Here is a 27983-nt window from a genome sequence, read left to right on the forward strand (position 1 = left end):
TTGATCCGCTTCTATTGTTTGTTTTCTGATTGCGATTATTGATTGACCTCAGGATACACTGAATCCCAAGTGGAACTCCAACTGCCAGTTTTTCATCAAGGACCTTGAGCAGGATGTCCTGTGTGTTACCGTTTTTGAAAGGGACCAGTTTTCACCAGACGGTCAGTCTTTTTATTTTCTTTCTTCAACAACACACAAGCAAAACTAAACTATGAACTTTAACTTTTTTTATGGAGCTTAACTCTTGTGGGCTTGTTGCATTGATTTTAGTCAAACTGCTGCATACAGTACCCTCCCCTGGCTGTGGAATAAGCTATTATAAGTGCATAAACTTTTGCTGAGAGTTCCACTGTCACTATGGAGTTCTGATCCTGCCATATGTAGAAATTCATGATTAAAACAATAGCCACAAATGTATGCCATGTAAATAGATTAAATTATAAATAAATCACGTAACTCAGTGTTATTCGTGTTTTACGCACATTTTTTTGTACGCAAAAAAAAAGACTCTTAAGTCTGGGTGCATGTTATACACTAGGTTTTACCGTAGTACATTAACATATTTGACCACTGATTGATGAGTCAAACTATTGCTCTCCTCGTTCCACAGCATTGGATGCAATGGGCAGCAGCACAGTTCTGAGGTCATGGGATCAAACCTTCCTGTGTGAAGTTTGCATGTTCTCCCCGTCCCTCCGGTTTCCTCCCACATACCCATAATAGGCATTTTCGGTTAATTGGCCAGTCCAAATTGTCCCTAGGTATGAATGAGCGAGTGAATTGTCTGTCTCTCTGTGCCCTGCGACTGGCTGGAAACCAGTTCAGGGTGACCCCTGCCCACTGTCCGAAGATGGCTGGGATGGGCTCCAGCACCCCCGCGACCATACTGAGGATAAGCAGGTCCAGATAATAGATGGATGGAGGGATGCAACGACATTCGTACCCTGATCGCGGCAGTGAAAGGGGTTGAATTTTAACCAATAGAACATTAAAGTTATAGATGACATAGAAAAGGCTTTATATTAAATCGCATGATCACACTATTTCTGTGACAAAATGCATAAATACATTAATAAATTGCACCTATGTTATACATTTATTTATATGGTATATATTTGTAGGTATTTATTTATACATTTAATACTACATATAACAGGAATTGTCCTCAATATGTCGCATCTCACGTGTTCCCCCAAAGAAGAAGAAAACCTCTGGCTTTCGGGAAAAGCCCTTGTTTGTCCCTTTATCAATGTCTCTCTCTACCTGTCTACTCTTGCCTGTTAAACATTTTTTCATAGTGTAACCTAATGGTCTGCTATACTTACTGCATACATTTCATACTTTGTGCAATGTACAAATCACTCAATGTCCTGAAGAGGGATGGGCGCCACCAGGCTGTACTTGCCCAAAACACACCACTGGAAATGGTTCCCCTACCACCCTAGTGATTAAGGGAAAAAAACAACAACTTCTTCACCACAGATTGCACACTTTGTCAATGAGCGCGCCACTCCCCCCTATAGTAATGGAGGTGCAATTGCACTTTTTTCGAGGACAGTTTAAAAAAAAAAAAATCCACCAATATTTGAGAAGACCTGCATAACAAGGAACTAAACGAATTTTGACAATGTCTCCCCCTCAGATTTCCTGGGCAGGACAGAGATTCGATTGGCTGAGATCAAGAAGGACCAAGGCTCCAAGGGACCCATCACTAAGCGCTTGCTACTCCATGAGGTTCCCACCGGCGAGATTGTAGTCAGGCTGGACCTGCAGCTCTTTGAGGAACCTTAAAACCACGCACGAGGATCATCATCAGTGGGGACCTGACAGCCAGCGAGTTCTATACACGGGAGACTTTCTTATCCTTGTTATTTATGAATTGACCAGTAGAAGAAGTCGGTTCGTCAGCTGGTAAATTTGACCACAAGGCAGCTTGCTTGCAAAACTTAACGTTGATCAGGAATTGTTTTTTTCTTTTAACAGGCAAATGAAAGCCACAATGCAACCCAACGGCAAAACTGTGCGTTTCCGTGCGACTGGTTTAGGAGAATATGACATTTTGGGAAAACGTTAGCTTATCACTAACAGCTAATCCTATGTAACATCCAATTTAACGGTTTCCTCCCACAGTCTTATTCCAGTGACAATCTCTTATTTGTGTGCGTGTAAAGTTTACAGTTTTAACTGGAGATACTAACACAAAAGTCTACTACTGAGGATGATGCAATTTTGTTTTTGTTTACTCGCGAAGATAGTCAATGTCGTTTTCATTTTACTCCCTACATTTATTACCAGAAAGTCCTATCAATTCAACTGAGTTTAATTTTTGCAACCATAGCCATCGTTTATTTTGTTATGGTGACGATTGTTTTACTTTTTATTGGTACAGGTACTAGAACTTTTTTTACCTTTATTGTTTTAACCGGAAGAACAATTGTTTTTGCGAGGGCTTCTGTTTTCCTTGTTATTAAGTTGCTGCTGAGAGCTCATGCACACAAACACACAAAAGTGAATGAACTGTTGTTCGTAGAAGAATGTGTACAGTACATTGAACATACACACTAAACAACTGGCGGTTGCCCTCGCGACCAGCCACTGTTGTATCGGACTGGGCAAAGTTTAGTGTTTGTGTGTCTTCCTTATGAGATAAAACGTCTTAACCTTGTATTTTACTCTCCATTCCATGGTTTTTCCTCTATACTAAGCTAATCAAGCCGTTTATACTGTCTGCCTTCTCGGCTGCTGTAGAAGTACTGATGAAAAAGACTGAAGAGTTAATATATGACCGGTAACGGACAATAGAAGATGGGACGTCGCTGTAGATGAAAATGTACGTATCTTGCTGTCTTTTCCGTGTTAATAAATGTCAGAATAAACACACTGACACCCTCTTCTGGCTGAAATGATCATTGCAGCCCCTTTTGTTGCCGCGTGCAAGTATGTGAAATTCTAAGATGCACTCGAATACACTTCCTTTTACATCTATTTGGGTTGGCCTTTGGACTGTATTTGAATCAGTCCTTTACTTACTTTTCACCATTTTCAGCCTACAATTAAAGAAAGCCACAACCAGGCGTCTAATGATTCGCTGTTTTTTTTTACCTTTTAAACATTTAAAAACGAGTGCCAAATTACTGTTTTATACTCGATGGCTTTCTCTTAAAACGTTCATATATATTTCATCCAACTCAGTTGTCCTTGGTATAACAGTATTCAAATTTGTATACATTTTAAATAAACCACTCTTAATAAGCATTATGATTTTTGTTATATATTGACATATGATAATAATTTCCCGAGTTTTAACTCAAATCTACTTTTTTTAACCTTACGAAAATAATTAAATATTTTTTAAAAGAAACCTGGACTATTTCATATTAGGAGTTTATATTAGATTATGAAAATGTACAATTTTTCTATCCATGAATGGTAATCTAATATACCTTGGATAGAAATTTTTCATTTTGCTAATTCTCAAACACCTTAAAACTGTCCTTCAAAACACTTAGACCCTAATATCTAAATAAATAGATGTGAAATTAAGAGGTGTATATATATATATATATATATATATATATATATATATATATACACACAAAATTATGATAACCTAGTCTTATTTTTAATCCAATATAAGCAATTTGCTTCCTACTACCCCTTTTTGAACATATTATGTAACATTATTTTGTTGTTGAGTTATTGTTTTTGTTGTTTTTGTTTTAATGTTCGAATAAAGTTTTCATTCATTCATTCATCCACTGGCTCCTACCCATTCTGCATCCGGCCGTTACACCACTCGACCAGCTCAAGCCACATCATACCAAAGGGAAATGTCGTTTTTCCTTTACATGTATTTTTCTTTATAACCCGATTTAATAATACGCATTCATATTACACACGTGTAGTACCTGTTACGTACTCGTACTGGGGTTCTGGGCTATTTGGTATAGGTTTACATCCCCTGCTATACAGAAAATTCTATTTACGATTCTCACATCACAGTTCACTGATCCAATCATGGTAGCACCACTTCCTGTGATGCTGGAGCCCATCCTTTTAGTTAGGGGCTTGCTCCCCCAGATGAAACGGTTTGTAAAACTTTCCGTGCCGGAAAAGCTTCCAGATCTGACGCTGATGCAGCGCCTTCATCATCTGCTCGTCGTTTTTTTTCTCCTGGCGTTGTCCTGCTCCTCAGAAATGAGCCTGACCTCGGCATTGTTGGGCAGTGGCGGATGACAAAATCATAAATTACTGGGTAAAATGAAATTTGATAGTGATCGCTGTTTCTAAGTGCTGACCTTGCTCGTAGTAAAAGAAAATACTACCACGTGTGCGTTTATGTTGAAGGATAGACTAGCAAACGTTTAGTTCTCGTTTATCGCAGCAGATGGAGTTGGAGACATGCATTGCACTCGTTAGTCTTCCAATCACGACTCTGCGGCAATACTGTGCTATATTTGTCATTTATATGCACTCCCTCCCCCTGCAGCCTCCCGTGTTTTATACGCTCACTCAGTCACGACTCCGATTGTGTCTCAATCATAAAAAATCTGGCGTGCCTCTTCCATCCTGCCGTAAATTGTTCAAATATTAAAATTCAATCATAGCCAACGTCACAGCACTAGCAGTTTTTCTTTTTGAAATCCAAACAGATCCAGGTTTCATATTATGTCTGTATTAATGTTTTGTTTAATAATTCAAAAAGGCAATTACCGGTATTTAACATTACATTTGTTCTCTTTGTAGGCTATGGATAGCATTAACTGGGTATATCAAGAGATTCCAGATTCATAACATTTGATACAAACATCCCTTTTCTTATTTCTCCTTAATTTGATGTAGTTGAATTTTATTTAATTCCAGGTGGAAATGCACTAATCTGGGAAACGAGTTGTCAAAATGTAAAACTCAAAATGGTTACTAATATAAAATATATTTAAGATTGAGTGTCAATGGTTAGGTTTTGTTTCTTTGATAACAATTCATAACATGTTTAGTCAAACAACAAGTGAGTTTAATTTGCAACCACAAAATAATGAATGCCAATTGCATCGTTACTAACAAAATTGGCATGAAACAATATAATACAAAACTCATTTTCAAGGCAACAATAATTTATGCTAAAAATTGATACAAAAAATAAAATGAAATAAAAAAAAACTTGGGGAGTATAAGCGGTTCTGAAAAATAACGAAAATAAAAGTTAAGACATGTTTATTTAAGGGGGTATTCCAACAGTACACTGCAGTACATAGCACTTGTATATTTGGAATTATTAATTATTCAAATATCAGACCCCAAAACAAATTCATAAACACAATTTTGAAAAGTTGTTTCACATTTTTGTTAATATTTTTTTGCACATAAAATAAAATGTATTTCTCTTTCGTCATTCTTGATTTGTACACGATGTCCATAAATGCCTCATTTACCAATTAGGCTATTTTAGGTGACTGCGCATTTCGCCTGTTTAAAAACCCGACTCCTACGTGTATGTTGAGGACCCTGACTTTTATGTGCTACTAAAAAACAATAATGCTGCTCTCGTGCCGCCTTTAGTCGATACGACACACCCCGTAAACAAGTAATACGCGCATTTGTTAAAGCTTATCATTCATTAATTTGAGCATGTCAGCGCAAATAGTAACTTTCACATTTGAAAATTTGTTAAATTTCACCTGAGAAGGGTCACTTCGTTTGAGTTGCTAGCAATACCAACAGCACCACCAACAGCATTGGCGAAGATAGAGAACATGTACAGTGATTTTAGTTGTTGTCACTTGAACGTTGTCTTGATAAAACTACGTCTTGGTAGATATCTTTTGAAAACGTTCAAAAAAACTACCGGTAAATGGTAAAACAAAACGTGACAGGTGGTTAAATCGAGCGCTGTCATCTGTGCGCGTGCACCCTCACTTGCGTCATACGTGCGCGTGACACCTCAGATTAGCCAGGAGTAATGGGAATTTCTTTTCAAAGAACTGTTTCTTTAGGCTCGGCTCACTAAAAAGAGTCGACTCTTTCGGCTCACAAACGGTCCTCTGATTTTTGGTTTTGTTTGTAATTATATATTTCCAAGGATAATGAAACACGACGCACCGGATTTATTAGTTTTGAAAAAAAGAAATATGGTGCTACTGTATTATAATAGCTTTTGTTCTTTCAATGTATGATACTGTGTACAATTTTACGGAATTGCCATCCATTCATTTCCTGCACCGCGTATCCCCAGTAGGGTCGCGGGGGTGCTGGAGCCCATCCCAGCTATCTTCGGGCAGTGGGCAGGGGACACCCTGAACCGGTTGCCAGCCAGTCGCAAGGCACACAAAGACAGACAATTCACTCGCTCATTCACACCTAAGGACAATTTGGACCAGCCAATTAACATTTCACTTGCTCATTCACCTCTACATGCATGTTTTTGGAATGTGGAAGGAAACCGGAGTGCCCGGAAGAAACCCATGCAAGCACGGGGAGAACATGCAAACTCCACACAGGAGGTTCAATCTCATGACCTCAGAACTGTGCTGCACACGCGCTAATTTACGTAATTTAAACTTTCAAATTGTTTATTCCAAGCAAACAATACAGAGATGACGCCACTCATGTTGACTATGTTAAAAACAGAGGGAGGTATAGAAAGTGAGAGAGAGCGAGAGCGAGATTAAGATGAAGAAAGAGGGGAAAAAGAGAGAGAAAAAGAGAGAAAGTGTCGGGTCAAGTTTTATTCTTTTGTATTTATTTTTAGAAAGAGAAAATGAGTAAAAAAAGAAAGAGATGAAAAGAAAGAGAGAAGTAAGAAGACAGAGAGAGAAAGGGGAGCAGGAAGGGCAGAAAGAGAGAAAGAAAGAAGATGGAGAGAGAAGAAAAATATAGACAACGATAGACAGAGAAAGAGATGGGAAAGAGAGAAGTATATATAGAGAGAGATGTCAGACAGAGAATGGGAGATAAAGAAGCGAAAGAACGGGGGTGAGAACGAGAAGGCAGGAGAAAGTGAGAGACAGAGTGGGAGTTAAAGGAAGAGAAAAATAATAGTAGATAAAGAGAGAGAGGGAGAAAGAAATCAAGAGGGGAAAATAAAGAAGAAAAGAAAAAAGAAAGAAAGAAAAAGAGAGCGTGTCGAAGGGAGCCAGTTCCCCAGTAATGGTGAACCTGCTTTCGTCGCTCAATTCAAAGAGCCGTCTGATGAAGCCGCTTCGTCCGAAATTACCCATCACTATTAGCCAGTGAGCTAACATTAAACCGAAGCTCCGGTGGGCGAGCGCCGGGCGGGTTGTCGGGGGACTCCGAATCGTCGTTTTGGTTCTACGTCGCTATGTTGTGAAGCAAACAGCCGCCTGCGCTTGTCCTCCTTGGCTGTGCACCGGGAGCCGCCATGGAATGCCGCGTCCTGTCCATTCAGAGCCACGTCGTGAGGGGTTATGTCGGCAACAAGAGCGCCTCCTTCCCGCTGCAGGTACGCCGAGCAAGCTCCCCTTCCTTCCTCGCATCCATGATGCGATGCTTCGATGGGGACCTTGGCTGACATCCAATGTGACGCTCATTAAATCCCATTCGAATTCGATTTCAAGTTTATTCTGTTGGTCAACAAACGAGGCGTGACGTGTCTAGTCGTCCGTTTTTGATTTTGGAAAATCCTGGGGACGAAAACCTCCTGAGCGTTTGTGTCATTTCTCACAAGACACCTGACATTGAAACCGACACCACTGTCCAGACAGGACAAAGTGTTTTACTATCTATGACGAGAGCTCGAACCCCAGCGATCCTTTCGGGAGACACTACTTGCGTGTTTACATGAGGCCCAGGTTGTTCAAGGAACCTGTTAAGGTCACGCAATCCATTAGGATTAGTGACGTGCGGTGAAGGTTTGTGTCACATTTACAAATAAACAGGGTTAGGCAGGGTTACTTTAACTTGATTACTTTCAATTACTTTTTGATTACTCCAATACCAAATATGCTAATAAAAGACAAAAGAAACTAAATATGAATAAAATTCTGACTCACAACACGTGGTAAGCTTTCTCTTCTGGCTTTGATTTCTTTGATATCCTGCAAAACTAACATAAAATGCGACAGAAACAAAATGAAAATAAATCCCAACAGCTTGCCAACATCATTTTTGCCGTTCCATGTATTCCGTTACTCCCCAAGCCTGCACAAAATGTAGTGATTGTATTCATATTTAGTTTCTTTTGTCTTTTATTAGCATATTTGGGATTGGAGTAATCCAAAAGTAATTGAAAGTAATCAAGTTAAAGTAACCCTACCCAACCCTGCAAATAAATGTACCAACTTCTTATTCACCATTTGATCTGCTGAGCAAGAAAGCAATAAATGAACTGTGGCATAGAAAAAGTACAATTGTCTTACCTTAAATCTTAGATGAAGTCTATGCACTGCTCCTTTTAAATCAAAGCATCAACAGATAACGAATCCTCATACCTTGTCAACCTGTACGGTTTTGCCGTACAAAGTACCTTTTTTATGCATTTTAAGACGAGTACGGAGTACAAGGAAATCTGTACGGAAAAACGCAAATTTGTCAATGATGGGTACCACCCGGTATACACAGACTATCACGAAACGGCAAATCAATCAAGTCAAAGGAGTTTGCCGCGGAAGCCTCTATCTCGGTATCGTTTTTTTTCCGAAGCGAGTGGTTTGATACTACGGTGCGCATGTGTCTGCTACCTGGGGATTTCCCATCATGCATCATTCAGAAAAGAAAAAAATATATGGTGTACGATTATTTTGTACGGGAAAATATGTCAGTTTGTACGGGCATGGGGCCGTGGAGGTTGACAGGTATTAATCCTCCATTATGAAAATAAGTCGATGCAACACATTACTGGTTGGCGTGACTTTCTGTTTGTCATGTTTATTTGTACTGCCCTTAATCACAAAAAGTCTCAAAGGGCTGCACAGACCATCATTACAACACCTCCTGATCTGAAACCTATATGAGGGCAAGAAAAACCTAAAAATCTCAGGACGAGGAAATTGAAAAAAACTTTGCTAATACTATGGCTAGTTGTATTGTTCGGGGCTTAGGTGTGTTACAATTTCGGATCTTTGGTCTCATTCTCCCCCCTGCCATGAGGCAAGCGAATTGCGTATCTCATTCTGCATCTGGAGACACTCAGCCCAGTAATATGTTACATACTGGTTGTTTTAATCAAAACCATTGACTTGCTGTCAGATTGCTAAGGCTATCACTAATACAATTGTTTGGGGCTGAATTGTGCGCCAAATCAGCATCTTTGGTCTCCGTATCCCCCTCTGCCATAATGCAAATAATGCTCCACTTAGCACAGTAATACATTAAATACTTATTATTATTGATAATATTCATAATACAATGTGAAAATTCATTGATTCTGAAAAATAACCTGCCTCTTGTAACTGCAAGTCACTGTCCAACACAGCTTCCACCATTCTTTACATCTGCTCCACATAAAGTATATACTTTTTTGTATTTATTATGTAGCCTGAACTCTGATTTTTTTGGTACTTTTTAGTTAACCTGAATACACATACGACCATAGGAATAGACACAGCGAGCATAGCCTCACCTTTCTAATCGATACCGATTAGAAAACATAAATCAATATTTACACTGGTAGGGATGGCAACAGATGGCCTAAAAAACAAAAAAAAAAACACACTTTACGTTTGAAGTTGATCAATTCCAGTACTGATGTCAATTTTAGAAACCATAGCCTGCTCTAGGAAAATAATGTCTCAACTTTACTTGGATATATGTTGCTGCTTAATGTTATTACACTACTTTTCATCATTTTGATGCACTTACAGTTTAGTCTTGTCTCCAAGTACTACTTTGTTAATAGTGTTGCCTATTTTTCCTAATATTCTTTTTTACCTCTTTTCTCTTTTAAGTCTTTTTGATATGCTTATCCTGGATGCCACGTCTGCTTGTAAACAATGTTTACTACGTTGTCATCAATGACAAAAGATATTTCTAATTTTCCCTATATTTTTCACCCAAAACGAGGAATAAAGTAGCAAAAGAGAATGGATGTCATATAGAACAGAATTGGGGCTCATAACAGCAACAATTACCTCACAAAGAATGGAACAAACCTGATGACCAAGACTCCACACAGCACACAAATGCTTCGAACTACATTGATTTTTCAATTCCTATCTTACCTCAATGGTTTATTGCTTGTTAAAAAAAACTGAAAATGGTTCTTTGCAAAACCAACACCCCTGAACAATCTTTGCAAGACACACAAGCGATCTGCTCAGCAGGGCGTGAAAGTGAGCATGGTAGCCCATGAAGTTTTCTCACTGTTATAGCGAGGTGGCCGCTTTGCTTGGATGATGATTATGATGATAACGATGGTGCTGGATGGACCTCTATCCTCTATCAGTCAAACTGTAGCAAATAGCGCTCAAGTCTATTTTTGGCCCCGCCAGCGCCTCGGGACGCCGAGGAAGTTGCGGCAAGTTCATCCTCAGCCCGCAAGAGCGCTTCAACTTGTAACGTCTGATTGATTCTCTTTGCGCCCGCTAATGCGCAAATAATAGTCTTTCTATGGGGCTGACCACAAAAGCCATTAGCTGCTTTATATAACGGAAAAGCCTTTCACAGGGGCCTGTAAAAGCTGATTTTCACTGCTGTTCCCTAAAACATTCGTCTGCTGGTTTTCCCACTTGTGGGCCTCAGCCCTGTCTCAGTCATTGCTTAAAAGGCAAACTGATGACTGCTTTAAGGCTATAACGGCTGCAGGCCGGGCTAGAAGTTAACTATCACGTCATGGGCAAAATGCTGCTGAGTTCTTACCGAGATACAAAGCGCCATAATCGAGATTTCAATTGGGAGGACCACGGGAGTTGTAATTGAGGATTGAGATAAGCATGTGACTAGGCTGCCGATTTGCTGCTGCTGGATGCCTCCGAAAGACATCCAGACTGCTCATGTTCTCTCAGTTTTTCATGCTGGCTATGCTTGAGTTTTGTTTTTTCACAGAATTGCAATTAAAGTTACGAAAATAATTAGTTATTTGCATCTTGTTGTCACCTCTGTAATTAGTTCTCAATAATCATTAATGAAATAACGGATCTTAACAAGAGTGAGCAATTAAGCAAGACGATCATGACATAATTATTCATTACATTGATAGTTTTAACAGATGAACCATTACGGGCTTTTCTAGTAACTGATTTCAACTTTGAAGAGCGAAGGTGCATACTGTGGACTACATTATGTCCACAAACCTTATTGACCTGTGGACTTTCAGGTTATCCAAACCATAGTCATGTATATGATAGAATCGAATTATCTTTATTCTCATTGCTGACACCGTAGTGGACATTGTTAACAGGATTAGCCGTGGGACTCCAGCATCAGATATATTAGGATTTAAATACATTTATATTTTCAAGGTGTACTAGCTTGTACACTGTTGTAAGTACATCAGAAAATGGTGCAATGAATATACAAACGCTCCCCTACATACGACCAACAAACGGTAAAATAACGTTAGATACGAACATTTTTTTCAGGATGTCGAAAAATATCCGGACATTGGTGTAAGTTAGATTTTGTATTGTGTGCACCTTTTTCCGAGTACAGGACAGTACTGTAGTGCTTCTTTCAGTCGCTACCAGTGTGGCGCTGTGAGAGGTCACCCAGCATCCACTCCGAAGAAGAAATCCGCTTCTTCTTCCTAGTTTTGTGTGTAAACCTTCTGAACTGTATCTCTAGCGCGCTAAGAACTTTGACAATTTTATTGTTTATGATCATGGCATCCATTCAATATGGTGGGTGTGAAGTGTAAAGAAGAGGCAAGCCGTTTCATTTTAAATAAAAGTGGAATATGGAAGTTTGATGCTGTTGAGAAAATGGTAGGATGGCCTTTTTTCGTCCAGAGGAGGAAGTCACCTGTTGAAGCTCATCTTCCAAAAGTATGTTAAACTTAACTTTATAGAGCATATTATTTTATACAATGTTTATTTTTTAGCACAAAACAATACAGGTTACTTATGCAAGCCTTAAACATACATTCCATACTAAATACAGCACTGAAGCAACTTAGGAACAAATTCAAGAACGATCGTCCGGAATCTCATTTGTAAGTAGGGCAGCGTCTGTAGTTAAATGACTTGTAACGGCAACATTGTGGAAAAATACAAGTGAATAACTAAAATATGTGTATACACTACACAGGCAGGTTTTCAGTCTTGTGTACCTGTGTAGTGCAGTGATGGCCCTGAGGAAGATACTTTATCTTAGCCTGTTAGTGTTTGTTTTAAGTGATTAGTTGTATTTGCCAGAAGGCAGCAGGTCATAGGGTTGGTGGCCAGGGAGGAGTCTTTGATATTGTTGTTGGTTCTGCTGCTGTATTGCTATATGGCAATATCCTCCAGACTGGGCAAAGCACAGTTGATGATTTTCTAAACTGTGTTGATGACTCCCTGTAAGGGTTTCCTGTCTGCTACCATGCACACAGCATATGACACCTTGATATCAGTTTGCTTGTCAGCAAATATTATTAAATTATTACCACAAATGAACAAATACGGTCACCACACAAAGGCTAACAAAGTGGTTAGCTACACGCGAGATAAAGTCGTGCATGATATTAGACAAGTGCTCTATTTGACTTTTTCGCAGCTCCATCAGAGTCATAATGATAAAAATCAATCTAGCGTGCTAGGCAATTTATCTCGTCAGAGATTTCATGATGATTTTTTTTTTCTGGAACGTGATAAAGTATGTATTGGAAGTGGCTTGTAATGATGGATTCTGGAAGGTTTATTAATCAAAAAGAACAACTATACATCCTGATTGTGACTTTTGTCTGCTCTCAGGTTTTGGGCTTTGAGGTGGACTCCATCAACTCAGTGCAGTTCTCCAACCACACAGGTAAGGTGTACAGTGTAACAATTTGCTCTGTGAGCGTCTTCTGCAACATCACTTAGTTTATTAATAGAAATGTAAAAACGAAAGTTTGTGATTCTGGAAATAATAAGTACCTACTACCCCAATACGTGCACGTGTGTGCACTCATGCTTGCCAATTGTACGTGTGTGGGTTTGCATGTGTGTTAGTAAGTGTAAAATGTCAATGCTTGTCTTTTAAAATTCAAACTATCTCTTTCCATATTGTCCCTTTTTTGATGTAGTATGACCAGATTTATATAATATTTATAAGATTAGGCCTTTTTGTGGAGGAACGTAAACATATTTTGGTGAGAGGGTTCATTCTTAGCTGATATAATGCTATCTATGGTGGTTCTTATTGTCGGTTTTTGTTTTTTACATTACGGAGTTACCCAGAGATAGCAAATACTAAGACTCTTCTGAGGTTTACTACGCCAGTTTATAGCAAATTACGAAATGCCCATTTCATATGAGAACTACAAACATTGGAAAAAAAATTCCTTTTTAATTTTTCTCCTCTAGATAGCTGTGCTTTCTTTACAGGTGGTTAAGCACCATGTGCAGGGCTATGGCAATGGTGTCCTAGGATCTATTGGCCCAGTATGCAAACTGGTCACGTCCGGGGCGTAGGACAATCCTTTATGTGCTGAAGGACCGATCTCTGGAAGCACTTTATGATAATGGGTGTGAGGGCACAACAGGGTGATGGTCAGTAAGGCTTGATGCAGGTGACTTTTTCGGAATTGGCATTGTTGTGGCAGAATTAAGGCACATGGGGATGATTGCTTAGGCCAGTGCAAGTTTTAAGATCCTGCAGAAAACTACGGACACCTGGTAAGCACATACTAAGAGCACCTTCCATAGTACACCGTCAGGACCAGGGGCCTTTCTGGGATTCACTTCTCGGAGCAAACACTTCACAGTGTGCTCACCTACAGTTACTGTGTGTGTGTGTGTGTGTGTGTTATTGCCTGGTATGGATGAAGGCCAGGCCAGAGAGGATAATTGTAGCTGCAGTGTCTCAAGGCGGGGAACCTTTTTGACCCAAAAAGCCATAAAAGCAAAAAAAAAAAAAAAAAAAATACAATAAATGAATATATATATATATATATTTTTTTTGTTGTTGTTTTTATTTATTTATTTATTTTTTTTGAGAGAGAGATGCACCATATATTTTTAAGACAAAAGCTCCAAACCCACTCTATATACAAATAATTAATTTTTTCAGCACATTTTATTCCACTGTGTGATGTTTGATGATTTCGTAAAATCTATGAAATAGTGATAATGTCGAAGCCTGTGTCCAATATCAATATGAATATAACACTCAAAATCTGTCCCCTCCTGCAGTTCTTTGAGTGTTGAGGCTTATTTTGACTGCCATTTTTGTCCTTAATCATGGTTTCAAAACAATGTGCAAGCAAGGTCTTTTGTAAAAATGTCACAAAATACTGCAAACAAGGATACCAACGTATTTACCGTCAGCGCAGACCGCTGGGCAAGGAGGAGAAGTGTGCTCGCCCTGTGTATAGCTCCCCCCATTTTTATCGCTCACCCAATAAAATTGCTCTATGTGCTTTGCTAGAGCTTTTGTGGTGTTTGGTGACTTCTCATCATTTAGTGAATGAATGAATGAAAACTTTATTTTGATCATTAAAATAAAAACAGGACAAAAACAATGACTCAACAACAAAATAATGTTATCATAACATCTTCGAAAAGGGGTAGTCAGAAGCAGACGCTCAACAATGAACATGGATTGTTTAATAAACTTCCGTAAAATGATTATTTTGGGATTTACAGTGTCTGTTGGTGTGACAGCTTGACCTTAGTTCAAATTGTGTTCTATATATACTGGACCGAACCATCCAGCAGTATGTATTGTCTGCATTGCACGTGCGACAATTGCACAAGTTTTATTTTATCTCCAGGCCATATGTACTCATGGAAAGAGAAATATATGGCTCCAGAGCCATGGGTTCCTGACCCCTGCTTTATGGGTAAGAGTTTGGGTTACGTTTAGTGTAGAATGCTTCTGCATCCTGCCATATCAACCTATATAGAAATACTAATTGTGTAATATATAGCGCAATCCCCTTATTATTTATTAAGGTGGCCAACTGAACCTGTAGATGGAGGAGACCTGATAGGAGACAAGACGCGGTTACACCCGGAAGGTGACGTTCTCATTTGCGATATTAGAAAGTGATGATGTCATCTCCTACGCACACGCGCAGGCGTGGCGTTCACACCGCTCACACGTCCTTCCTCATCCCCTTCGGCTTTTTCCTGCCGTGTTGCTTAGCAACCAGATCCCCCCAACACGTGACCCGCATGTGACTCACCTGGAGCTGCGACATCAGCCTGCAGCAGACAGACGTGCGCTAATGCACGCACGCACACACACACAAGTAAATACATAGCTATTTAAAGTCAAACATTTATCTGGTTGTCTTTACAGAGTCTCCTTTTTGTGTGTCCATGCTACTTTGTTTGTTTTGTCACTGTGTGTGTGCATGTACTCCTATTTGTTACCATTTGTTGTAATAGTAAAATGTGTCACCGCATATAGTCATAATTGTGTGAGTTTTTCCAGTCATTTTCCTTCTTTTTAATCCTCACATCAATATTTAAATCAAGTTTTTCATTTTGTGGTACTTTATGCACATGATTGTATTCATAAATCCGAATATTTGTTTTATCTGTTGGCTCGCAAAACTTGTACCTTAAGAAAGAAAAGTCTGTCCTTCACATCTTGGGCTCATTTTAGGATTTTTACTCTTAATGGGGACTGGGTCGAACCCATTTTATAGGGTTTTTCAGTTGGACTTTAGTCTGGGCCTGGTAAAGGGTTGTAAAGTTTTTTGTCAAAGTAGAGGCTTATGGGCCACATGTCTGTCCATGTTTTTATCTGCTGTCCGCACGTTTGGACTTTGCTGCAATTTCTAGTGATGTATCATTTTTGAATTGTCTGATATTGTTTTCAGCTACACCAAACTTTCTTGCTGCTTCCAAGTTCGTTTTTTCTACAGCGACGTTTATCTCTCTTAGCTTGTAGTCAGCGGTACAGTACAGACATTTCTATTCCCCTGGCATAGTGTATTGCAAATTTAATCTTATAGATAAAATCATCAAAATTCAGCGCACTATTTGGTAAATTCTCTGGCATCATGCAAAGGTCTGTTACATTTGTTTCCTGTTGGGTTTTCATTTTGCCATAAGCTGCTCCCTCGTTCCCACGCACTGCCTACATTTTGCTACCTGGGACACACAACCCAAAGTGCACATATAAGCTGACCACCAGATTTCTGTATTTTATGGTTCTGAATTATTATTTTTGACAGCAGTGAGAATATTTCTATGAGGAAAAACCCAGAGTGCTCGCACTCGTGCTTGAGCTGGCACTACCCTAACTGTTTTAGTTGTGCCTTGTTGATAAATGAAATGATCTGCATTTATATAGCCCTTTTCAAGTCAATGACTTCCTAAAGCGCTTTACAATGTGCTCCACATTTCCCAATAGCAGCCTTGCAGCCATGTAAGGCGCTAACCTGCTATTGGGGGTATTAGGGGTTCAGAATTGGGATCCCTTGATCCCAAGACGAGCGCTCTACCTTCTGAGCTACTGCCGCCCATAACATAAACATTCACAGCCCACAGAGCATGTGGCTGGAGGATCAGGGGGTTGGATGTGACAATGTTAGTGTTGAAGGAGTATTTAGGACACAGCAAATTATTATTTGAATAAAATGATGCTGTAACACACCATGTAGTAACGACAGTAGAGATACTAGGTTTTATCAATAGTGCATTAGAGTACTCTTGATGTCGAAAAGTGATCGCATTCTGGAAATGTGCTCCATTGTAAGGCATTTGTCCTAATACTGCCCATGTAAGGCTAAGTTTGTGACAGAAGGTCACGTCGTGTATGATTGTCTTTGCAAACAGTTACTGAATGCGACTGTGCGTGTGCACACGAAGCGCAAGTTAGGCACTTAACGGGCTCGTCCCCACCATCCAGGTTATTCCCACTGGAAAGGTCAGGTTTTAACGGCAGACGAGCTCCACGTTCTCTACGAAGGAATCAAGCTGAACAACGTGCACCAGTATGATTACGTTCTCACAGGTGCGTGCATAGCAGTTTGTGGACGATCACATTTGTCACACAATTGTCAACTCTTATGTGTATGTTTTGTGTTTAGGGTACACCAGGGACACATCCTTCCTGGAGATGGTGGTAGATATTGTTCAGGAGTTAAAGAGGGCCAATCCAAATTTGGTCTATGGTGAGCATTGGCCACGTTTTTTTAATCCCATCAGTCTATCTCAAACTTTACACCCAGCCAGATTGGTATTTGTTGATCTTTCTTAGAATTGCTGCTTTCTTTATTTTTATTGTATTCCTGTTTGTCGTTGCAGTATGCGACCCGGTGCTGGGTGACCACGGCTCCATGGTGGGTTGCCCGAGCTTTCATTAGTGTTGTTGTTTATACTTTATTTTGTCCTCATGTGGACACTCTCCATTTCTTTTCAGTACGTCCCTCAAAATCTGTATCCTGTGTACAAAAACAAAGTAGTTCCTGTGGCTGACATCATCACTCCCAACCAATTTGAAGCAGAGTGAGTTTAATTTGTCACTTCTTTGGTTATCAAGCATGATTTCATTTTTCGTTAATTTGTTAAAAGCTTGAACAACATTGATAGGAGCATGCAATTATTAAAAAGGAAAGTGAGTTGTTTGCTAAGGATAATTTTTAGAATAAGTGTGTCGTGTTTTTCACCTAAATTAATGAAAATCCCGTTGTTGCTGTCATGGACCTTTTGAACAATTTTACATATTATCTGTGTGTTTTTTTATATTATTGACTATTGATTTATGTATTATTACCCAATGCAATATCTATTGCAGCCTGGTCATCCTGGAAGGGGTATTACCACTTGGCCCCTTTTCAATTTTTCTTTTTTTCCTCATGTTGAGGTTTTGAGTTATTCCTTGCCCGCATGTCTGTTTCAGATTAGGGGAAGGTGTAATTGTGACCTGTGCAGTCCTTTGAGGCATTGCGTGATTAAGAGCTATAAATTTGACTTGACCTGGAAGGAGTTATAGCTTCTCACGTCACATGCATGATACATGAAGGGATATCCTAAATATTCAGCAAAAAGTGTCTCTTTTAATATAATCTTTATATCGTAGCATGGTTTAAGGGACACTAGATATGGCTGTATCGTGTCGTGCAACAAAGCACACGGAAGAATACAAAACTACGGTGGCTCAAAGTGACCAAACTGCCCATCATTTCGCGAAGATGGCATATTTCAACATACGTTAAGAAATGCACGTTTATATGATAGTTCAAGTATTTTTGCTCATTTTTTTAAAATCAATAGTCTGTTGTTTAATGAATGAATGAATAGAACACACTGTTTTTTTTTTTAACTTTTTTAAATGCTTATAGTTAATAACCCAGAGGGAGTATTACAGTCTAAAACCACAATTTTAACAGTTGTAAAAAACAGTTACCATTATTTAGCATCTCCTTGTGAAAAAAAAAAAGAAATCATTCATTTAAAAACAAGATTGATTTAAATGAATGCAAAAATGCATGAACTATCATATGAACCTGCATTTTTTTAGTATTCCCAGGTAGAAACATTGAAATTTATTTTATATAACATGAGCCTCATTTAGAGTGAGCTGACATATTTGTCCGCCATCTTGCTACTATAGGTACCCCCAAATATTTTTAAAGTAAAATTGTGCTTTTTGGTCATTTTTTAAGGCTCTGTAGTTTGTGTTATCACTTGTTCTTTTCATCAGTCTTTTTTTGGTTGTAACACACAATACAGAGACATCTAGTGGTAAAATAATAGACTGTCCAGTTAATGACTTTCTTGTATTATTTCAGTTTTTAATTCAATAAGGTTTAATCTTAAAATCCTTTTGTTTATGTTGAGTTGATAAAAAATATTTTTTTAGTTTCAAAATGTGAAATCAATTAAAATTTGTATTAATTGTTAATCCTATTAAATAGATAAACAGATTAAATAGTAGGATGTAATCAAATCGTATCAAATTTATTTGTAAAGCACTTTTCAGGCAAAAAATTGCTCAAATTGCTGTGTAAAAACATTCAGCATTCCACAAGCAGGGTTGGGTAGGGTTACTTTAACTTGATTACTTTAAATTACTTTTGGATTACTCCAATACCAAATATGCTAATAAAAGACAAAAGAAACTAAATATAAATAAAATTATGACTCACAACACGTGGTAAGCTTTCTCTCCTGGCTTTGATTTCTTTGATATCCTGCAAAACTAACATAAAATGCGACAGAAACAAAATGAAAATAAATCCAAACTACTCGCCAACATCATTTTTGCCGTTCCATGTATTCCGTTACTCCCCAAGCCTGCACAAAATTTAGTAATTTTATTCACATTCAGTTTCTTTTGTTTTTTATTAGCATGTTTGGTATTGGAGTAATCCAAAAGTAATTGAAAGTAATCAAGTCAAAGTAACCCTACCCAACCCTGACAACAAATTTTCAAAAGCCATATTACTAAGTGTGTCTTGAGCCTCTTCTTGAAAATGGGAAGGGTCCCTACGGACCTGATGTCCTCTGCAGACAGTTCCAAAGATGAAGACCAAATTGGTTGAATGCTGCTTCACCATAAATTTTGGTCCTCACCCTGGGAGCAGTCAACAAGCCGCTGCCAGAGAACCTCAGAGACCGCAAGGGCTGATATGATAAAAGCAAATCAGACACAATGGCCCAAGACAGTTAAAACATTAAAAAAGAAGTAAAAGCACCTTAAAATTGAGCCTGAAACACACAGGGAGCCAATGCAGCGATTTCAAAACCGTTGTAATGTGATCCCTCCCCGGTCCGTGTAAGCACCCGTGCTGCTGAGTTTTGTAATAGCTGCAAGCTAGCAATACTCTTTATGGGAAGACCAGAGAGCAGGGCATGACAAATAATCCTTGGGGAGCGCCAAATGGGTTCTGGAGGAATATGCAACCATACCCATAATGAAATGTCGATCTGTGAGATAGAAAAAAAAAACAGTTTAAAGGGTAATTAAAAGACGTTTGATAACTATCATATATAATCCAATTAAAGTGTTCAATCTGCCAGAACGTTAGTAAAGAAATAGAAATAGAGCAACTTGAGCTATTAATCATTTCCTTGCTTGTTACAGACTTTTGACAGGAAAGAAGATTAGCACACAGAAAGACGCTGTGGAGGTGAGAGACTTTTGTTATTGACAATAAGATATATACCTTTGATCAAAAACATTTGAAAGGGTTTTTTCTGGTGCTTAGGTGATGGACCTGCTACATGCCATGGGCCCGGACACGGTGGTCATAACCTCCTCGGATCTTCCCTCCAGACTTGGCGATCGCTTCTTGGTGTCGCTGGGCAGCCAGCGTCACGGTGGGCCTCATCTCAGTTTTTTTGGATTTGTTTGAGTTACTCAACGTAAACGTTTTCTCTGCCGTCAGTTCATCCCGACGGCAGCAGGACGACACAGAGGGTCAGAATAGAAGTTCCCAAAGTAGACGCCGTCTTTGTCGGGACCGGCGACTTGTTTGCGGCAATGCTGCTGGCGTGGACGCACCACTACCCAAATGACCTCAAGGTACCCCATGCCCACTTGAGTGAGGACAAAGTAATGGGACAGGGCTCATAATCTGCCTCTTTCTCCCTCTATTTCTCTCTTTCTTCCTCTATCTCTATAAACGGTGATCCTTTGTTATAACACGGCTTTTCACTGATTTGTTACTTCATGGATTTACATTGTGCATTGTGTTCTGTATTCTGATTAGCTAAACCGTCTCAAAAATAGTAATTATTGGTTATAAATAAATGATTAAATTGTACAGTACATTTACTTGTTAAACTAATGTGTGGGCCTGTAAAAAAGGTTTTGTTCTTTGATTTCAATTCATTTTTATAGTATTTATAATAATATTAATAATATATATTATCTCATCTCATTAGCCGTACCGCTTATCCTCAGTAGGGTCGCGGGGGGGGGCTGGAGCCCATCCCAGCCTTCTCCGGGCAGTGGGCAGGGGACACCCTGAACTGGTTGCCAGCCAATCGCAGGGCACACGGGGACAGACAACTCACTCACTCATTCACACCTAGAGACAATTTGGACCGGCCAATTCACCTGAAATGTATGTTTTTGGAATGTGGGAGGAAACCGGAGTGCCCGGAGGAAACCCACGCAAGCACGGGGAGAACATACAAACTCCGCACAGGAAGTCTGGAGCTGGATTTGAACCCACGCAGGAGGTTCCCATGACATGAACTGTGCCACACAAGCGCTAACCACTGTGCCGCCGTGCTGCCCAATATATATTATATATATTATATATATATATATATATATATATATGTTGTAATTGTAAAAAAATAAAGATTTCCAATTTACAGATTTACCATGTCAAAGGTACATTTTGGGACCCAACCCCTGTGATAAATGAGGGATCACCATGATACAGAGCTACCAAATTGTATGAATATGCCATTGTTGAACTACAAAGGTTTAATAAGAAAATTGAAATAAAATCAAGCAATCTTGATTTAAAAGAACATATTGAAAATGTTAATTTTTACACATATGTTGATTGTTACTAACATTAAACAAATATTTAACCAAATTGGTATTAAGTAAATTTATTAATGAATGCCACTTTGTTGTTTTCATATTGCACATTTTGCTCCCAGTTTGAGACCGGGTGGAAATTCAGATTCAGATATACTTTATTGTCATTCTTGTACACAAGTGTACAGAACGAAATGTCGATACATCTGACCCACACAGTTTTCCTTGAATGTACAGATATAAATAATAGTATTGAAGTACTAATAATATGCTAAATAATTATAGCTATGTATAGTATTATACAGAAGTGCAAAGAGTGCAAGAGGAGCAGCTAACCAGATGTGCAAAATGGGCAGTCAGGTAAACAAGTCAATATACAATAACAATAACACTGGAGTACGATAGTGCAGAGAACAGATGTGCAAAGGAGTGGCTAGGTATAAGAGAACTGCCAGTAGTGCAAAAAAAAAAAAAAACAGACTGATGTACAGACTAGCAGCTGTGTAGGCTTACTGTGTGTGTGATTGACCATTTAACAGTCTAATGGCCAGGGGGACAAAGCTGTTGCATGAAATACCGTATATGTTGGTCTGGAGAGTGATGGTCGCCACTAGGCTGTACTTGCCCTAGACACACCACAGGAAATGACCCTCGTTGTTAAGGGATCCAACCAACCAAATTTGTTGTTTGCAGTTATAACATTGTCCAAGAACCACTTTCAACTTAAAAACGGCACTCTTAAAGGGACAGTGTGTATTATCTTACCTGTAGGTGTTGCTGTAATGCGTAGTGCCACCAAACAAAGAGTGCTAAAAAGCACAAGTAAGAATACAAACTACAGAGTGTCAAAGTGACCAACCTGCACATTTTTTTGCAAGTTTTTAATTGGTTTTCGGGTCCCTATAGCAGCAACATGGTGGAAAATTATGTCAGCTCTCTCTATAGGAGGCTTATGTCATGTAAAAAAAAACATTCTTGACCAAAGCATATTTTAAAAATACACGTTTGTATGATAGTTGATGTATTTTTGATGATTGTTTGAATAAATATTGGGTTTTTTTTGTTGTTGTTAATAATTGTAGTTTTTTTAATGACCAGGAGGCGCTAAATAACACATTATCCCTTTAAATGCTACGACTACAAAAATTATCTTTATCATTGTAAAATATGATTTTCAATATTTGGCACTTCTGTATATGAACATAAAATCTGCATGTGAATGAGGCCCATCCCACAATAAGGAGGAATTAGCAGTCAATGGGGCTAAAATGTAGCAAATGTTAAGAGTCCACTTTTCAGGTCCTTGATGTTTCCAAATACTTGTGAGCAGTGTTTCTTCCAGAATAATCAGCCCAACTTTCATTTGTGCATCTTCTCTGTTCACGGGCAGACAGCTTGTGAGAAAACGTTTTCGGTGATGCATCACGTCATCCAGCGGACCATATCGTACGCTCACGGTAAGGCAGACCCGTTCAACCTTGACTCAGAACATCATAGCAACTGCTTTTAACTCATGTATTTTAACAGCCCTCAAACAAAAATACAACCCAAAAAACCCATCTACCACTCCTTATTTTTCCTTTACCAGAACTAGCAGGTCCTGGTCGAAGACCGAGCCCGCCCCAGTTGGAGTTGCGGATGGTCCAGAGCAAAGCAGACATTGAGGACCCCGCTATTGTAACTGAGGCCACCATCATATCGTAACGACAGACATTCTCTCTTCGCTGTCAAGGTCATTTTGTAACACCCGAAAGCCGCTAGCCTCCATGCAAAGCCACTAATAGAGTCGAAAAGCAGATCGTCAAAACTTGACGTCAGACCCAATCTGCGGTTCCACCTCCATTTTCACACGTCTTTTAGCAGTGCTGTATTGGTGACCGCCTCCACTCTCCCCAGAAAATACTACAAAGGAGAAGAAAAAAAACGCACAATGTATAGTCGATGTATAGATGTTGTACTATAACTGTATCGGACCATCTGTATAGTAGCTGACTGTCTATTTGACCATGGTGTACTACTAAACTACACTCACAAGTTTTCGGTACTCTCACTCTAGTACTTCAATAGTTTTAATGACCTTAAATATATCCCATTAAGGAGAGTTCACACATATTGATTTTTAACATTGTGACTTGTTTCTGCAACATCAGAAACCAAAAAGTGTCAATTCCAGATGACCAACTAAAACATCACTCAGCTAACAGTAACCCTGACCCGGAAGCAACAACTGTCATAAAAAGTGAACACCTTAAGCATTTCTGATTGATTTGGGCGAAATTCGGGTAGGTAAAATTTTTCCCAACATGCCACTTTTGGAGAGAACGTCGTTGGGCGTCGCCCCAAAATATATGCAGAGAGGAGATATGGCAAAAAGGGAACGCTTTTTACTGCATTCAGGACACAATCAAAGTTCGGACTTTAGATTCCTTTTACAAAATATCCGACAATCAGGCCCAAAAGGCTGAAATCGGTCTAATTATGTGAGAACGCTTATCTGATCTATTTAAGAAATATAATCTTTTCATTTAAGAAAAAAAACATGACCTGAAAATTTTCAATTTGAATAGCCAAAACTTCAAAATTTTAAAGAAAATGAATGACTGAGTCCACCATCCCAATAAGAGGTGATGTGAGGAGGGTAAAAAGGAAAATTATGTACGGTAAGAAGCTGTATATCTAGCACTAATAACACAATTGTCTTGATGTCACAATTAGAAAAGACGCCGTCTCGCTGGCTGGCCTGAAACATTCCAAAGTGTCTTCCCCTAAATGGAAGACGTGTTTCAAAATGACAACTATATCACAAAGCCATCTTTTTGCTCTAGTATAATCGAATTTTTTAAAACATGAAGTATCCCCTCTGAAATTTTCCCTCAAACAGTCTCTTTTCATTGAAAATGTGAAACGAGTTGACCACTGAGCCTGTTGGAACTCTTGCCGTACTGAGCAATGTTGAATTTAGCAAATAGCGGAATTGTGATTCATGTGGTAGGTAAGTTAGGCAAAATTAAGTATCGTGATAAGTATCACTTCAACTTTATTCTTAACTACAGTTGCAACGTTGAGCCTTCATGCAACCACAAGTAAAGCAGTTTCCAATGATAGCTAAAATATGCAGACGCCGCTTCCCGTTATCAGTTATCTTCAACTAGCTAATTTGACCTTCTGCCATTTAACATGACGTTGTTTTGTTGCTTTCATATGTAAAAGTCTTCTGTAATTGAGTAAACGTTTTACATTCACTATTTGAGGAAATGCTAGTTGCACTCAGTAGAAAGAAGGGCAACTATCATGCATTTATAGTTTAATATCTTTAATTTTCAGACAATGAGTTACTTTGTACTTGGTAATTGTGCGATGATTGGTTAAACATCACACAAATGCATCATGAAGGTCCTCATCAAGCCGCTTTGAGCTTCGTTTCACCTCTTGCGTCATTTGGCTGCTCTATCTTTTCGACTACAGTGTCTTAGCTTCCTGCTGGCAAAGCAGGCAGCCGTGTTTATCGTTCCAAATTGTACCTGTTGTGTCTTTTCTGAGGCTGTTTGTATGTGTGCGTATACATTCATGGATGGACACAGGGTTTTTGTGCGTAGGCATGTGTGTGATGAAAATTCACAAATTGAAGGAAGATTATCCCAAATGAAAATGAGGGGAGAATTTATATGAAAGATTACATGTAATTTGTGTGGCCAAAGCACTATAGCAAACAATTTTTTTTTTCGAACGTAAGAAAGATTAATTGGTGGTATGAAAGGGATTCACTTAAAGAAAAAAAAGTGTGCCTTTGTTGACTTAGAACAGGCATGTCGGACTCAGTTTAGTAAAAGAATGCCAACTTACCGTTAAATGTTTTTGTTTAGTTTGCAGTATTATGTCTTATAATTCAGCCTACCCTACAAATTGTAATCATGGATGAAAAGGGATCTTTCCTAAGTACAACACATTCATTCACAAATAATGAAAACATTATTTTTGTGTTTGGCATTAAAAGTGTTAAATTGTTTTGTTTTTGAGTAAACATAGCTTTACTCATCACAAACATAAACCAACTCAAGTGGGAGCTATGAATAAAAAGATATTTGTGTCAATTGTCATCCTGCCTTAAAATAAAATGAAAAATAAATAAAAACGGGCAATAAAATCAGATCAAACTAAAAGGCTGGGCTTAGTGAAGTTGAAAAAGCCCCTCAGGCTAACATGAAACCAGACTGGACGTCAGTTTTCTTTACACCTTCACTGCCCTCTTGTGGCGGGAAGGAGCATTTGGTCTGTAATTATTTAAAAAAAAAACTTGATAGAAACGAACAAAAAACTTGCCCTTTTTTCCATTCTCTTGGATTTATCTCGGACCAGATCAAAACATCTAATGGGGCCAAGACAGCCCATATGTTTGACATGCCTGACTTAGTGTGTCTCAATTGTGTAAACAGTGCAAATTGTCGCTTTTTATGTTGTCTTATTTTGTTTTGGGGTTCTCAAACTCACGCAGGCACAGTAAAAAAAAGAATCCATGCGAAATTCAGTGGAATATTTTTCAATGAATGAAAAAAGAAAAACATCTGGAATCAGATAATTGGGACGTGATTTGATCTTTCAGCCCTTTTTTTCCAATGCAAGGTTGCTTTTCTGAAATTAGGATTCCAATATACAGGGTTTGTACGGGTGCTTGAAATTCTTGAAAATGCTTGCATTTTAATGTGCTTTCAAGGATTGAAAAGTGCTTGAATTTCGGGTGAAGTGCTTGTTCATGCTTGAAAATGTTGCCATGTTTCACAGCAAGTCTGCTTAAAAACGACACAGACACTGCTCTCTGGCGGCTTCACTTTGCCATGACAATGGCTCTCATTAGTTCGTATGACATTTTCGTATAAAGCGTCATCGCGGTCGCGCCCAAGAGGACAGATGCATGCTACACCTAATCAGGGCACTATAAAATGTGTATTACAGCAAGGATTACATAAAAGTTATGTACATTTATTATAGGCCATGCAAACATTTATAAGGTAGTGTTTCCTGGTGGTAAATCGCAATGGAAATAACTTCTAGCTTACAACTAGTTGAAAATGTAGGCTTAAATATTACCATTATCATTTTTACCAGACACATACGGTAAGAGATTGGTCACAAAATATGTTTACGCACGTATTGTTCGGATCCAAAAATATATTTATGATTCATTCAAAATCTACAAATCACATGTCCTGATGAATGTAGATTAAAAATCGCATACGCTAATCGTGGATCTGCAAAATAGAGGATTCTCATCAGATTTCTTCTTTGAATGGTACTGTAGAAATTGAATAATTGGCTTTGAAAAGCGCTTGAATTTGGCCATGAAAAAAGGTGTAAAAACTGAATATATCGCTTAGCCGAAATCACTCCTGAAACATTTTACAAAGTGAAAAAAAATACTCTATAGATTCTGGTTGTTGCTAATTAACCTTTGTGCATTCCAAGACAACTGAAAATCTATGTTGTTCCAAATGATTTAGGCATTGTACTGTTGCTAAGAGCATGTGAACCCAACATGGGATGTTTCTGGAGTGTTTGAATGCCTCACATCACCTCTTGCCCTCGCTTACTTGTGCAGCCGCTTCAAGCTGTTTTCCAAAACCGCCAACTCAAACGTGATGTCTTAATGTTCATTTTTCTTTCCTAAAGAAAGCACAAAATGATTTACGAGACAAATGTTCAATCGATATTTGTTCGAGAAGATCAACATATTGCCTCATCTCTAAACTGTGTGGAAAACAAAACAAAAATAGTGCCAAACAAAGCACTTCTAGTAGATGTCATTTCCTAGCAGTGTGTGTGATTTGTGTTAAACCTTTTAAAAAAAAATGAAAAAAAAAACCCGATGTAAAGCACAGACATTAGCTGCTGAGGCGCAGTTGGCAATTTCTAGATGTTTTTATTTGTCTGAAATTATGTGTGATGACAAAAACCGTGTCCCCGTTCTGAGGTGGACGGCATCATTTCCGCAGACTTGTTTTTAAGTTGTTGGCCAAAAACAAAAGCAAATGTATCAATCATTGTTTGTTAACTGTTTTTAGTGCTATGTTTTGCAGTCTTTTTTAACATGTTACAAGATTGTAGTGTACAAATTCGCATTTATAGAGTATACATATATATATAAATATATACATAGATAGATATGAAAAATGTATGTTCTAATGCAATAAACACAAAATGATGGATTATTTAAAAAAATGTGTATTTCTTCTGTCATACAGTGATTGAATGCAAAAGCCCGTGTGCATTATGCTTTTACCATATTTGATTTTTTTTGGCCTAAACTGTGAGCTGCTTGCTAACAATATCCATCCTTAGCCTAAATGTATAGAGGGCAAGTGAAGATCAATGATTCTGCAAGTTTTGAAACGTTCATCTTCTGGGTCACACTTAGTTTTAATTGCAGGCTATGTTATTTTTCTATGACTGTCTGCATT

At 38.6% G+C, this 27983-nt stretch overlaps 2 protein-coding genes across 5 annotated transcripts in view; both read left to right on the forward strand.

The window, feature by feature from the left end:
* The window catches only part of itsn1 (intersectin 1 (SH3 domain protein)), a 41433-nt gene extending 38542 nt beyond the window's left edge, over positions 1-2891 (forward strand). For 3 of the 4 annotated variants that reach the window (XM_088352082.1, XM_088352084.1, XM_088352083.1), the window contains 2 exons: positions 53-161; positions 1643-2891. In XM_088352082.1, the coding sequence (XP_088208208.1) occupies positions 53-161; positions 1643-1791 (258 nt within the window). In that variant the 3' untranslated portion in view covers positions 1792-2891. The remainder of the gene's footprint in view (positions 1-52; positions 162-1642) is intronic. The other variant, XR_015852584.1, reaches the window with a different exon arrangement.
* Positions 2892-6990: 4099 nt separating this feature from the next.
* LOC148353899 (pyridoxal kinase-like) lies at positions 6991-27737 on the forward strand. The gene is made up of 11 exons (XM_088351823.1): positions 6991-7459; positions 12843-12897; positions 16936-17040; positions 17117-17200; positions 17334-17368; positions 17449-17534; positions 20116-20161; positions 20240-20351; positions 20420-20556; positions 22922-22988; positions 23120-27737. Exons 1-11 carry the CDS (start codon positions 7379-7381, stop codon positions 23233-23235), a joined length of 924 nt encoding a protein of 307 aa, XP_088207949.1. The 5' UTR covers positions 6991-7378; the 3' UTR covers positions 23236-27737.
* Positions 27738-27983: the final 246 nt, after the last annotated feature.

The sequence above is a fragment of the Urocampus carinirostris genome, chromosome 13, assembly GCF_059441175.1.
Source record: "Urocampus carinirostris isolate Australia breed hairy pipefish chromosome 13, RoL_Ucar_1.0, whole genome shotgun sequence".
NCBI lineage: Eukaryota > Metazoa > Chordata > Actinopteri > Syngnathiformes > Syngnathidae > Urocampus > Urocampus carinirostris.